This window comes from Varanus komodoensis, unplaced genomic scaffold (assembly GCF_004798865.1).
Source record: "Varanus komodoensis strain SLA01 unplaced genomic scaffold, ASM479886v1 scaffold2, whole genome shotgun sequence".
NCBI lineage: Eukaryota > Metazoa > Chordata > Lepidosauria > Squamata > Varanidae > Varanus > Varanus komodoensis.
Window position 1 is genome coordinate 27,850,936 of NW_025335568.1, and position 15,482 is coordinate 27,866,417.

The 15,482-nt window shown below is 39.6% G+C and overlaps 1 protein-coding gene across 2 annotated transcripts in view; it reads right to left on the reverse strand.

Annotated features, from left to right (window-relative positions):
• Positions 1-8,117: 8,117 nt before the first annotated feature.
• NDNF (neuron derived neurotrophic factor) overlaps positions 8,118-15,482 on the reverse strand; it is a 133,331-nt gene continuing 125,966 nt past the window's right edge. Inside the window, exons 3-5 of one of the 2 annotated variants that reach the window (XM_044428934.1) lie at positions 14,030-14,236; positions 12,104-12,228; positions 8,118-10,021 (exon numbers count right to left, since the gene is read on the reverse strand). In XM_044428934.1, coding sequence (XP_044284869.1) covers positions 8,628-10,021; positions 12,104-12,228; positions 14,030-14,235 — 1,725 coding nt within the window. In that variant the 5' untranslated portion in view covers position 14,236 and the 3' untranslated portion in view covers positions 8,118-8,627. The remainder of the gene's footprint in view (positions 10,022-12,103; positions 12,229-14,029; positions 14,237-15,482) is intronic. The other variant, XR_006414598.1, reaches the window with a different exon arrangement.

The following is a 15,482-nucleotide window of genomic DNA, read 5'->3' on the forward strand; positions in this document are numbered from 1 at the left end:
CACAAGCTCAACTGACACTGGATGTTTATAAACCACTTTAAAAGCTGCTTTGTGGAACAGGCTAAACTGTTTCCAAGTCATACCATTCACTAACTGAAGCAGACATTTGCTTTTGTCCCGAGCTATTAAATGTCCTGTAAAATCTGTGTTGCAGCCAATGAAGAGTAATGAAAGGCTTTCCCCCAATAAAAGTTATAAACTTCAGACTACTGGAAAAAATTAGCAGGACTATTCTGCAGAAATACAGCCTGTAACTGGAACTCAAAAACATAGCCAAAAATGTCTGCTGATGACATCTGCACCTGAGAATACAGAACAGAGCAACAGCTTGAGGGAACAAGTAAACAGAACTAAATGCTCTAGAAATATACTTTGTTTTAGGCAAGCACCTTAAATCTAAATGAGGACACCGTATTTTTATGATGTTCAAATGCTGGTGAACTTTGGCTGGTATTGATGCACTGCAGTGAATACAAAAGAAGTTGCACCTGAGTGACTCAAGTTCAGTTCTGTATCTAGATATAATGTTTACATCATTTCCCCCCGCCCCCCCCTCTCTCTCACACACACACACAGTTATTAGGTTTTTAGAAAACAACAACAAAACTGTTACATTACCTCTTGACACTTTCTCCCAGTACCATGAAGAAAACACAGAATATTAACTCCCTATTCACTTTGGTTCCCCAGAGTCACTTTAGGAGTCTCTCTGTCACAAGATACCTCAACAAAAGGAAATGCATGCTACTCGAAAACAGCAGTAAGGTCTTCCCTTTAGAGCTGGGTTGAAGGTAGCTGGGAAATAGCTGTAAGTGATGGTTGAATGTTTTCATTTTTAAAAAAAGTTTTACAATGGGAACTTACTATTGGAGTTCAAAGGCAACTCATACATTTGTAACATAAATAAATGACTAACCTAACAAAGTTGCATAAGGAATTATAATGGCTGCCCACGTGAAAGATGCATTTCATAACATACAACAAATTCCTCCAGGATGCTGAACCCCACATGCGCACACACTCCCCATATTCAAACCAGCATGTGAGATAGACATTTAAGCACCATTACTACCAGTTAGAAAGGCTTTGGATAGTAGTCAGGGGTGTGGTGAGTAAAAGACCTAAAGTAGCCCATCATTAATAGCAAATCATTTTTTAAAAGAACAGTGTCCTTGAAATGTTTGTCCTTCCTCCCTTTTTCTACTTCAGATTCTGCCATCTCAGCTGCTATTAGTTTTTTCCAACTTTAAAAAGATATGCCTGGATAGGCCAGCATGCCTTTGGGATTTGGGATTTCATTTTATAATAACCATATTCATTTAAACAAAGATATCAGAATTATAGTCAAATAACTAGAATGGCATGCTAACCGTGAGGGGATTTCATATTCCACATTTCTATTCCAATATTATCAAGTCTAGAAATACTATTTAAAGCAATAGCAAACATTGTGAAATTAAATAAGGCATAAAAGAAAAAGTTAATCCCTCAGAGGCACTTCTATCCTTCCTAACTTTCCATAATGGTAGATGAACCTTCTGAAAATATTGGCACCCTAAGGCTTATCAAATATTTTCTTTGCAAGCCCCAGGAATTTCTCCGTGCATTTTAACTGAGACCTACAAGAATGCTTTCACTGTGAACTGGGAACGAGGAGGAAACAGGAAAGACAAACAGTGCTCAGTGGTTGGTTTTATCACACAGAAAGCAATTAATTCGTGGTTAAAATGATCTTTAAGAATTTAATGCTTTCCTGGAAAATGCAATATAACTTTCACACAGAAATCCTTTCCATTTCTTTATAAAAACTATTTAAATATAGTCAGTAGAACATAGACACAAAGAGGAAAATACACATTTCTTTGCATGGCTATCTATGCATAAAAACCCTACTTTTGCCATTGACTACCTAGATGTTACATTTGGATTGACCAATGCGAATTCACAACTTAAATATATGATAATGCATACCCTAATCTAATCCAATGATCTAATCCAATTTCTTGACCTCCCACATTGTTTTCCTGTATAATGTAGGCAATAGAAGTCTATTCAAGTGTCCAACATGCCAATTTGCACGCAGTGTTTGCTTCAGGTTTTTGAGGGTTCTTGGGACAACCTCCCTCCCCAATGAAATCCACTTCCTTGCTGCCATTCTCACCAGCTGCTACAGATCCTCAGTTTTGTGATTGTAACAGCTTGCATGCTTGACAGTCACAGAGCCAGTGAACAGGTAGCCAATGGTACCTACTACTCAGCATCATTATCTAGGCCAGAGGAAGAGAAGGTGAACAAAGAGGCTGCAGCTGAGAAATGAAGGAAAAATCCAGGGTGTTCTTTCCAGTGGGTCCCTGCTGAAGTGTGGACTTTCAGCAAGCATCCAAGCACACCCACCTGTGATGCCGGACCTAAACATGTTATAATGAATATACTGCTTTCATTTTACTCAAAAGTAACTGTGCCTCCCTTCATTTGGTTAGCCTTCTGGATGGTATGGTTAGCGGATCTTCAGGAATAGCTTGGAACTTCTATTAATAGTACCCCATTCTCAGGCCCTCAGCCAAGCTACCCAGTCTCCAGGGTTGGTAGGCTACCAGGCAAAGGAAGGAAACGAAACTGGCACTACACCACTTCAACCTTTTCTCTTCCTTGCTTTTATCACTACCATATTACCACACCCACCTTTTCTCCTGCAGGCACTTCTAGTCTTTAGGGTGGCATCACTGTTCTTACATTGACAGTCATGAGCAAAATGGAACTTGGAAGGGCACAACCCAGGATATATTTCCTTGTGCTCATTGTTGGGAATAAGGGTGGCAGTTGTTCTTGGTGCGAACTCACAGATCATGCCAATCAGGAATCTGAGACAGAGAACGAAGGCAAGGAGGTGAAAGGAGCTTGGGAACTTGGGGTTCTAGACTCTGAGATCATAGAAATTAGCTGCTTATCTCAAAGCCACTCTTGCAGAAGCAGGCTCTGAGAATAACCAAGTTGCACAGGTGTCAGGTGGGGACATGGGAGAGGAGTTCTCAGAGTCAGACAAACCTTGTATGATCCCACAGTGCAGCATCAGGGAAAGAGGGAATGCCGATTAGAGGATAGGTGTATAGAAAGGAGATAGGCTCATTTCCAAACAGGCCCTTCAGAAGGAATAAGGCCCAAGCATTCTCAAAATAAAGCAGTTGTTAAGATTGGGTTCAACAAACCACTCTGTGCATGCACAGGGATATATTCTGCAAAGGTTGCATTTGATGGGTATCCTTTGGTAAATAAGGAGCTTTTGCAATGAAATGGTCTGTTACCTTGAATGTGCAGGAGGAGGAAAACTTGGCACACAACACTCATAATGTTCACTTCAAATATTCCCCCCACCCCCTTTGGACATGACCTTTAGGTTTAGAAATAACCTTTTGGTGATATCCTATAGAAATGGCATGAATGAGGGCTTTGGGGTTTTAGCAAACCTTTGATTTTAGCAAAACAAAGTTTCACCAAACAGACTTCAGATTGTATCAAAGAGTTTTCTGATATTTGTGGCAGCAGTTTTGTATATAACTGAATCTCCCAAGCTCTTTAAGCAGAGGAAGATGGTATCCTTCTTTACCTGGAAGCTCCCACTCAGGGAATGGCTTTCCCAGGGCTTTCATGTTTCTTCCAGTTAGGGTGTCTCCCCTTAAAACAGCCATCCTGCCTGAAAATTTGTGTGTGTGTGTGTGTGTGTTGTTTTTTCCCACTGCAATTAAATGAAAAGGACTTCTGAGGTTTTGGAAAACGAAGCAAGCCTCTGCCTCAGAGCCAAGGTGAAACACAATGTCATTCTGAGCTGAGGTGGCCCCTTAGCCAAGTCCCAAGGTGATGATTTCTTCTGTGAACAGCTCTAGTGAGTATGCACAGACTGAAGCCTATATAAGCACACACAAACCGAGAGATTCCTTGAAAGACGGTTTTATTGCCAATAATGTCCTAGACATCATCCATACACAGCTGATAGTTTAATCAGAGCCAAGTGTTAATAACACCTTGTCATTTACCCAATTTTCACATACCTCATCACAAAATGACTGTAGATATGAGGAAAAACAAAGCTTAGCACTAGTGAACTGTGTTCAGCTATAGCTGTAAAAAGTTCTGCCAAGTGACACAGAAGAAAACTGATGCAAAATGTGGAGGATTTTCCATCATATAAGTGCTGGACTCACTCTAAGTATCCTCTGAGAGGCAGGGTGGGGAAATACAACATCTTGTTCCACCATAGCAGAGGACTAGACCTATTTGTAAACAACAACAAACCATGTAATTACAAAATTGTTGATCTCCCAGTATGGATAAAGCATTTCATCTTATTTATAAATCATACGGAACATGTGTAAGGCTGTCAGAAGACTTACCACCATATAATGAAAAAAGCATTACATGTAAATATAGGAAGATAACTGCGTTGAATCAAACTAAAGACCTGCTAAATGTAGCATTCCGTTCACAGAGCAGCCAATCGGAGTCGGACATGAATGCAACACCCACTCGTGATCTCCAGCAATACTGGAGGTGACATATAGTTATCACGATTAGTAACCAATGATAGATAGACTACTGATACATGTATGTTATCAGTGCTATCTTGCTGGAATGTAAAATAGCTTTTTCCTACTTTGTCTTGTTGATTTGAGGATGAAAAATATCTTGCACTAGATTTCATATTCTTGTCACTGAGGTAGTTCTTAATGGGAATCCAGCGACATGTGTGAAGATTTATTCTGCTTCTTATATCCCTATCATTTCTTGGCAGCAATTGGTATTAGTGTTACTTCTTGATAAAGGAGATTATGATTTTGACCTGCCTCACAGAAGCTGGAAACTCCTTATGTGTGTGCCTAGGCTGCGGAATGCCCCACCAACACATGCACTTAAAGTTGAAATACAGAAGAAGCTTTGGTAGATGACAGAGATGGTCACCAGCAACTGACAAAGGTAAGAACTGGTGAGATAATAAGGAAGTGACTCTGCTGGCTGACCATCATAAGTGTGGTAACCTAGCTAAGCTAGCAGTTGTCACTGCAATTTTTGGAAATGAATTCTATAATGTCACTGTGCATTGTCAAGTGAAAGTTTGGATGGATGTGTTATTGTTCCGTAGGCTGTAGAAACCGAGATTTCTTAATGATACAAAGCTGGTGGTGACGACATATTTTAAATGCATCTCTGGTTGCATGCCATGTGAAGCCATATTGCCAACAAAGCTGTAGAATTCCAAAACTTTCAATAGCAAAATTACTTATAAAATTATTAAACCTCCCTATCATTTATTTTTTGCTTTGAAAACTATCCTATATATTACCAAATACTTTATCAAATCAATATGTCACATCCTGGCTGTAATGTGCATGTTCAGACACTGAACTCATTCCCAAAGATTGAACTGGAGCCTGTTTAGATATTGAACTTATTCCCAAAGATGAAGTCCATGGGTAAGACTTTGGCTGTATGAAAACTAATGGGAATTTTGCCACTGACTGCAAGGCAATGAAATTCCATTTACATGATTCTGTATTTACACCAGATGTCGCACATGATAACCACAGCAGTCAAATGATGTTAAGTGATGTGATAAAGTGAAATGCTTACTATTTTGGCACTGAAGGATGGATTCTGAAAACCAAAGTATCCTGCTCTCCCAACAATTCATAGCTGCTGCAGCTGGAATCTAGTAGAATAGCACCATGGCAAACAAGCAAAAAAAAATTACCAGATTTGAAATGGCCAGTTTCAGAGCACAGGAATCATGGTGAATGTAGCTTTGCTAGCTTCACACAGATTGTCTTGACACAGTTTACAATTCTCAGTGCTAATACAAGAAACGCACCTCTAATCAAGCTCCAAAGGGCATGGTCTATCATGTACATGTTGAATGCTTATCAAATGTTTCTTGATTGTATGAGTTTCTACTCTTCAACAACTGCTTTTTGCATTCACTGCTTCTCCAACATGGAACCTCCCAGATGTGCTGGTTGGGAATTATGGTACTTGAAGAATACGACAGGAGAAGGTAGAATGAGACAGATCTCCATATGGGCATGACTTCCTTTGCATATGCAGATCAGCACTTTTCAGTGCTTATTTGTATTAACATTGTAACTGAGGTTAGCATTAATTTTTATATAAACCATGACTGGGGTTCTGTGCATGGAAACGGTCCTTCCCACACCTTCCTTGCAACAACTGTCCTCTATATTCCCTACAAAGTTGTCCAGTGATGATGAGCAAGAGCATTAAATGCAGGATTGAGGAATATAAATGGAAAGGAATTGGTGATGATTAGGGGCCCTTCCTGTGTAAATGCCTTAGGTTCACACCTGGCCCTGTTGGATTGAAGCCATAATACATATAAATCCTTGATAACAATGGGAATGCTGTCTAAGTAGGTGCTTAAGTAGGTGTTTAAGTCACTGACTCCTATTGAAGTCAATGACACCTAAAAGTGCATAAATGGTATAGATTCAGGTACTGAAGGGGCAGATAATTTGGGAGCTGAACAAGTAGTGGAATGTCAGAATGCTGAAAGTGCGTTACTGCCTGGCTTCTATACAGGGAGTTGGCCATCTGCAAGATCCAAACTTAAATGACATGCCTACAACTCAGGAGGATGACAGCCTTACTTTGGGACACAAGTAGAATGGAGACTTGGCTGAAGAAAATGGGGTTTTAAACTGGTGTCCTTATGAATGCAAATATCTAAAGGAATTAGAAGAGAGACACCCACTAGACACCATCCTGAATTACAGGCTCTTAATAGTTTGGATTGCCTCGACGGAAGTAACATGGAACATTATTTTGGAAAGTATTCCTGAACCTTCAACTCTTATAAGTATGGAAACTTGTGCCTTTGAAACTCATAGACTGCATTGCTGGTCTTCAGAATCCTGTTTCCAGTTTCTGTTTGGATTGTGTCTTGGAACCTAATGCTGGATTTACAACCTGTCTGTGCTCCTACTTGAACAAACTGATTTATTAGGACTTTAACCTCTGTAAAGTTTCCATGCCACAGACTCTGAAGGATTTCTTGTATTTCTATCTCACTTACTATTCAAGAGATTTTGTTTACTTTAAGCATGTGCTAAGTTGTTCGTGTTACCAAGGAACTAGGCCTGGCAACTTTAAAGCTAAAATACTCTTATTTAAATCACATAATTTTGAATTAATGCAAACATTCAAACTTATTTATAATCAACTGCACATAAGTAACCTAAGGATTGCATCTATCCTTGTCTTCTTGCAAACCCATTGAATTTAATAGTCCTTAGTCCAAGTAAATGGGTATTCAGTTTAAGAATGCAATCCTGTGTATGTTTAAGCAGTAAAAAGTCCTACATTTCCCAGCATTTCCCAGATTGGTAATGCTCTAACTTATGAGCCATTTCTTCTGTCTAAACGTGCATGGGATTGCATTCTGAAGGGCACCATCCAATGTGGCTACCCATAACTTGCTGAATCCAGGAATCCTATGGGAGTGTAGGAGGGCATCGACAAGGATTGTTTCAGATGGATTCACAGTTGACTACAGAATTGGACTCACAGAGTAGTAATCAATGGCACCTCCTCAAATAGGGTAGAGGTAACAAGTGGGGTACTCTAGGGTTTAGTCCTGGGCCCAGAACCCTTCAATATTTTTATTGATGATTTGGATGAGGAAGCACAAAGATTAGATATTGATTAGATCTGGGCATTAGATTTTGCCCAATGTATGCAGTAAAAGCTATTAATATGCAGGAATACAAAAAATCCATACCAACACCCTAAAATTTTAAGCATTACTACATTATCTTACTCTTTCAAAATTAATATAATTGATTCAGTTATTTGAGAAAGCTTCTCCTTTGTGCTTTATCATCAGGATTTAAAAAATTGAAGATGCTAATCAGTGAAGCAGCTTTTGAATATAAAATGTTTACTAATTAAGAATGTTCAGAATGCATTCAGGGACATCAAGGATGAAAAGGTACATATAATCTAATATTTTAATTTTATGTACAGGAATATAACGTCTGACAATTTTGTACATGAAATCCATACAGTATTTAAACATTTAAAAATTAAACAGATAGGAATTTACATTAGCAATAAAACTGAATTCTGGTAGTTCAGTTAATACTTAGTTTAGATCTGTTATCTTTAAGAGGGAAAGATTTTTAATAGTTTACAATCATGGAAACATAGACATTTCAAACAAGACTTTATAAAATAATTTACATAATTCTATAGTCTACGGAAAGAGATAGAGGTTGTGTGGGAGTTTTATGTGCCTGTGCATAGGAATAACAAGGTAATTGAACAACTTGTTGCAGCCTCTGAAGTAATAAAATAATTTAGAAGCACTTCATGCAATATGGAAGCAAAAAAGGTAATTTCCTTCAATATTTCCTGCTACCTTCATTAACTACTGCGTATCAGACAGACCACCAGGTGCATGATAATGCAACTGCCAGACACCACTGTAGAGCACTAGTCCCAGTCCTTCAGTTACTTCTGTAAACATAAATATAGACGTTAATATCTTTTCTACATAATACCAATACAGTTCACAATTCTGCTGAATAAGTAGTCAGTCCATATAGTTAATGTCCCATTGAGCACTAACAGAATTTCCTTGTTTTCACCAGTTTGCTTTGATACTTGACAGAGTGTCCTCCATGTCCTATGACATAAACATCCAGAAGGTAAGATTTGCCAGGCTGTAGACCTCTGATTGTCTCTGTGGTGACTGCTTTTTGTAGGTTCTGGCTGTGAAAATATTTACAGAGGACTTTTTCTGATTTCTTCCTTAACTCTGGTCCCAGGCACTGATTCTGTTCCCTTTTCTTTTGCTCCTCATTATAATTGTCATCTACTTCTTTTCTGTAGATGCAAAATTTATTTCTTTCTTGGGTACCTAGCCACGCCACTGTAACTGAAGAACATGTGCGAAGTTTATCAAAGGCTTTAATTCGAGTGTCTTCAGGAAGTGATGGAAATGACTGTTTATTTGGCCTTGTTGTAGCCAAAATCTTCAACATGGAAGCTCCCTTCTTATTTCCTTTCAGCCGAATGAGGTATTTAGCTTTTGGTTTTCCTCTAAGTTGGAACTGACGGACACCTTCAACATTCTGAGACAAGAGAAGTTTGCTGTCTCTTCTAACTTGGATCTGTACAGCATCAAGACATGAATGAATGAAAAATGTTACTTTTTGGTGTGATGAAACAGGAGCAAACCTCAAAAATTTTGAACCTTTTCTCTTGACAAACACATCTGTAACTTTCCCATCCTTCAGATCAACTGTCTTTTGCTTGGCTTCTTCTTTGGTTCTTGCAAAAGTGCCAACATATGCAGTACTCATATTTGTGTTGACATTTACTGCAAAGATGTCAAAGTAGTACTGCGTATCAGGTTTCAGTTCAGACACTGTAAAGATGTTCTTATTCCCAATGCATATCTTTTCCAGGTCAACTCTAGGCTTTGAATAAATCTGCCTTCCATACTTTGATGATGATTTTAGGAAACTACGGTCTTTCCCAAAGTTACTGTTGGAAGAAAATCCAAAGTGAGCAAAGTCAAAGGGACTAAAGTCCAGGCCAGGTTTGGGGGCCCTCATAAAGGCATCATCAGCACTCTGCTTAGCTTCAACAGCACAGAGGCTTTTGAAATTGTGCTCTTTATTAATGACCACACAATATTGCATTGGCTGCTTCAGTAATGAAGCTGTAGGACTCGGTTTCCATGCCAAAGTGACAGTTGTGCGTCCCAAAGAGGTGACATCAACTCTTGGATCGTATGGTAGTTCAGGATATGGCTGATCTGACTCAGGGGTTGTGGTAGCATACACTTTAAAATATGTATCTTTCTCTGTTGACAGGAGTTCTAGCTGGTACAAACCAGAAGGTGAGCTAGAAGATACAAAATACTCTACATCATTTCCCCTGTATGAGAACAGTTCTGTGCCTTCTTCACTGATAATCTGTTGTTTCTGCTGCTCAAGTGGTTCTGGATCACCTAAAGGACACACAAAGAGGGATTTTGGGGGTTTTGGTGAAAGTGGTTGGGAGAAAAGTATATTATGATGTAAAATCAAACACTTACTGGCAGGTAAGTAATAATCAAATGATGGGCAAGCATTCTTACAAATCATTTTGGATTTTTTCTGCCTGATGGAGAACAGTAACCCTTCCTCACAAATCTCTGTCAAGTTGCATAGTATACAACTTAAGTTCAAGTATTTTGGTACAAATTGCTATCCTTTTCATGACAGCTTCCTAAGGGTTTTTCCCCCACACTTTGTCTAATTGCTCTGATCCTGACACCCACATGCACCAATGCTGAGGGCTGAAGGAAGTTGGGTAGCATATTCTGGGCCTCCACCCACCTTGCCAAACTGGGCAGAAAGACCCAAGGTAAAGTGTTCTGTGGACATGCAAGGGAAAAACCCACTTTGAATCTACCAGATCCAAAGATGCTCTAGTCTCCAAACTACTTCAGTCTGTGTTTCCCAGCTTTGCCAGTTCTGGAGTCAGCATAGATAATTGTCCTAATTCCTGTCAATGGACAGGTAAGCGAAGAAGTTTAAATCAGAGATTTATCAGCTTGAAGAGTCCAGCAAAACTTCCCACTCCCATTTTTTGTCCTGACTAACATGAACCAGAGATGGGCATAAGGGGCTAGATATGCCTCACCCCCTACTCATAATTGTTCTCCCTATTAATATATTCTATTAGTACGAATTGAAATAATGATATGATTTATGAAAGCTTTGCATGCTGGAGTCAGCTTCACCAGCTCTTAAAATCTTCAATGTTCCCATCTCTCCCCTCTTTATGAATTTTGTGACTCAGAGGGAGAAATGAAAGAAGATGGTATAAAACATAGGACTGAACAGGTATGAACAGCCCCTTTTCTTAAAAAGAAGCCAAAAACAATGGCATATAATAAGAGACAATTCAGGATAATTTTTCATGACTGAAATGCTTGATTAACTCTGTAGAGTCCAGGATACATCCAGAAAAGAACAGAATAAGCCTGAATGCCAACTTCCAAGCAAGCCAAGCAAATTGACAAGTCATACATAAACGCATGGGACTGATATAACAAGCCAAAAAGGGCTCACAGAAGCTATATTCTGATAACCCTTCCTGGTAATAGTCCATATTCTGGAAAAATGGTCCAGAAAGACAGCTTCTAAGTGAGAACAGCAACCAAATTCATATCACTCTACAGGGTAAGGATTCAATGAATCATGATACATCCATAGGATAATAGTCTCCATCCACTGTTTATTGGATGTTTATTGGTATGTCTCTCTACCTTAAAATGTGATTTCCTACAGGGGTTGAGACAGGGAGGAGCAGGAAAAAGTAACTGCACACAGCTAAGAGACAAACTAGACATGCTCCCTGCATAGCAGGCATGTGGATACTGATCTCTATGGGAACCACAGCATGGGGGAAGAGAACTTTTAACTTTATACTGCAGTCCTGTGGATGTTCTTGTATTGCCTCCACATACAAGAGCCATGTGGGCTGGAGTAGGAGAATTCATACCAGGGCTCCCGCAGCTGCTATTTAGTGAAGAAGAGATAAGCACACAAGGACCAAGCATACTGTTAACATCACTTCTAGTTTGACTGAGAGATATTTAGAAATGAATTATGAATAAAAGAGCTCCTACATCTTCTTGTGCCTTCTTATGAGTCCATCAGTTATTGCTGCCTGTTCTCTTGACAGGAATTTAAGAATTTTCAACAGTCAGAAGGCCAAACTAAATGTTTTCTTAATTATGTGTAACCGGCTCCAATGACATCATGGGGACAAATATTGGGACAGAAACAGATGGGTGGGGACATTTAACTCCCTTCTATAATACTTCAAGCTACAGCCACATAGACTTACTCGGAAACAAATAAATCAGCTCAGGAATGTTTGTTTTGACTTTGGGCACCTGGCTTCTTGCATGGTGACTGTAGCATGCAGCCAAGCTTTATCTTTTCAAAAACTGATTCTAGAATGCTACTGATCCAGATACTCCCTCCTTATTCATAGCTGTCATAAAATCTGTCGTCATCATTGTTGTTTCTAGTTGTACCTGAGCCATCTCCACTGGATTCTTCTGGAAGCTCCTGCAAATTCAGCTTCCACTCCAAAGGAGCATCACAAGGAGTTACAGTAACTGCCAAAGGTGTGTTATCTTCCTCAACCACAAAAAAGAACCTATTGAAAGAATAACACATTAATTACATTCTTCGTGGTATGTTGTTGGTTCCAGCACACCAAATAAATAGAGTGTTCAAAGTATGTGTAATTCAAGGGCTAGCATGAAAGTAACCAAATAGTGTCATTCATTTCATAATTGCTTTGTTACTTTTATGTAATGGTAAATATGATATATGTACGCTACCTTGGATATTTGATCATACATCATTTTTCTCAGTAGGAATTTTCTAGTTCTTTATACTTCCTTATAATCTACACATATGAACCACTCTATATCCCTACATAATACAGTATTAATTGATTTTTCTTTCTTTGGTGGTAGGGAAAAGTTACATTGTTGCATTTTTCTTATGAGCATGCATGTTTCTTGATTATATAGAAGAGCAGCATGCTTTTAGATTTGTAAAAGCAAATGCTCAATGCACACAGTTTCACATGTTTTAGTTCAGCACATTCCAGTGGTCTTCCCACTACTACTGTATTTTATGAAGATCAAAATGTATTTGGTTAAGCAATAAAACATACTGATGCTGATATATTTTATATACATATAATGTTGTGCTTTTACTTGTTTACAGTGAAGGGAATATTTGTAGATCCTGATAGGCGATTCAATGAGAAAGTTAAGCAATACCAGAGGCACCATCTTCCCCCCACCCCCAAAAAAAGAATGTGCTTGGGATTAAAACTGCATTATGATGGAGCACTATTCCCGTGAAGCAGTCTGTCTTAAGAAATAATTCCAAGCTGCTTATGTCTTCATGTGGTGACAGGATTGATTGATCAATCGGTTGATTGATTGATTGATTCCTTCCAGTACAAAGAAAGAAAAACCTTTGGCCAACTGATCTTTAAAGAGAAAGACCACCACTCTGAAATTTTTAGAATTCACCTACCCATGCTCATCAAGTATCCCTCCCTTTTGGGCAGGTGCTGAATGGTCTTGTGAAAGAGGGAAAGGAATTCAGCCTCTCTTTAGTACTATGAAAGGAATATGTATATACTGCACTTCTGTTAGTACATCTTCTGTTCCTGCTGCTGCTGCGGCTGTTCCTCCTCACATTAATTTGCTCAGAGCAATCCTTTATAATCCTCCTTTTCCTCATCTCAGGGTGGGGACCTGTTCAGAAATAACTGATAATTTTGGCTAAGTCTGCCACATGACTCATGTCCTATGTTATGTTTTCTCCTCTGAATCCACAGAGGGAACAAGATTGGCAAAAGATTCCAAAGGAATCTCTCATTCTAATTTGGGCCCTGCCAAACAGATCTTCCTTGGCAAGTATGCATGTCTGGAAATGAAAACATCATTTTAGCCAAGTTCAAATTGAAAGAGACATTTGTTTAAGCAAACAGATACTTTTCCTTCAAAATTCAAACCCTACTGCTGTAAATCTGATTACATCTTTTCACAGACACTACTGAACTATTTGTATTAAGATCATAACATTAACAGATTAGGAGGTGTTCATTACAGTGAGATAAGGCCAGGAATGTTCTATTCCTACTCAGTTTGTAATTGGGTGTAAAAACATGTTTGGCTTTCTGAAACATCTGCTCCTGAAACTTAAACAGAATCTCATTTCCAGTAAGGGGCACTAATATTTCTATCTTCCAACTGAATACAAATTTGATTAACACTGAAATCTTGTACATGCTTATCTAAGAATAAACTCCACTGAACTCAATGAGACTTCAGAACAGATATGTATGTATAAGAGCCTTGTAAGCTACAGCTCTCCTTAGCTCCACCTTCTGTGACAATTCTCCTCTCTGAAATTTAAATGAACCCAAATACCTTTTAGGTGTTTCTCTGAAAAGATAGCTGCTGATTTCAGCTCCATCTGGGAGTACTGCTGAATCATGGAAAAAGGTTTTGTCTTGGATCTGCATCTGGAAAAGTTCTTCATCTCTAGTGGGCAGCTTCTGTGTCCAGCAGCTAAACGGTAGCAGGAGGAAGAGCAAGAGCAGGAGGTAGGACATGGAGCAATGCAGCAAGAACATCCTAAAGCAATATAAAACAGACATATATTAAGTGACAGGACAAATAAATATAACGTTTTCTGTAAAATATAACAGTATTTTTGGATCCAGAGAAAGGGGGCAGGTGGAATGTGACTTTCTCCTTTCTCCTCTCAACACATTTGGGTCTCCCACTTTCTCAAAATGTTCTCCCAGGTGCAGGAATTAATTAGGCTTGCCTGTAGTATAATAGTTAAATGAATGTGGTGGGGGAGGGGGACACCAAAACTTGTATGGAGAAGTTTTGCATGAATAAAGCTTCCGTTCAGGAATGGTGCTACCACCTGATCTTGTGTGATCTTTCCTTTCAACCCAATGCATTCTTTCTTTCCTGGAATGATCTTTCCTCTCAAATTCTTCAGTTCCTGGAACCTTTCATGGAACCCAGAGGTAGCCAACCAGGACTAGGAGAAAAGGGGATTCTCTCGCTGTACACTTCCACCGGTCTTTCTCGGAATCCATCTCCATATCATAAGATAATTGCTTTCAGCATTAGGACTTGTAAGAGCAACAGAGTATTTCTTAGGAACCCACATTGTTATTGTTGTTACATGCTTCAAAGAATAAGCCTGGCACCACAGTGCTTGACTAACTGCCTGTGCCAACCCTAATTTACCCTGTCACTATAATTACGGCTACCTTGCCTTCTGATGTAGAGAGCGGGCCTGCCTGTCTCTTATACACTGCACTCTGCTCAGATAGCTTCACCTAATTCAGAGGAGAAGGAGCAAGTTGTGGGGCTGGGGCAGGGGGGAAGTTTAAGCAGAGTATGTGAACCAGTCTGCCTGGGAAAGGGATGGAGACCTTCAGGGGGAGGTGACAGAAGTAGGACTCCTAGTAAAGGAGCAGGTTAAGCGAGCAGACCAGCCCACAAGCAGCAGGAGCTACCCTGAGGATGGAGCCAGAAACTTTGCTGAAAGGAAGAGAAGAGAGAGAGGTTTCAGTCTATATTCATCTCTTTGCATGGGCAAATGCTTTTTCAAAGTGACTGCTACTCTGATTGCTACTGCGCAATGACAGGAAGGGAAAGGGATAAGTGCCCTGCTCACAATACCTGCCTCTCTGCTAACCAAGGGTTACTCAATTGGTGGCAGCAAGGAAAAGAGCCTTCTTAGTGTCAGCCCCCCAGTTGTGGAAGAAACTCTTCACATGGTGGGCATGTCGTGAGCGGAGCCGGCTGGAGCCGGGGGTCAGACTAGATGGCCCAGGAGACCCCTTCTGACTCTCTC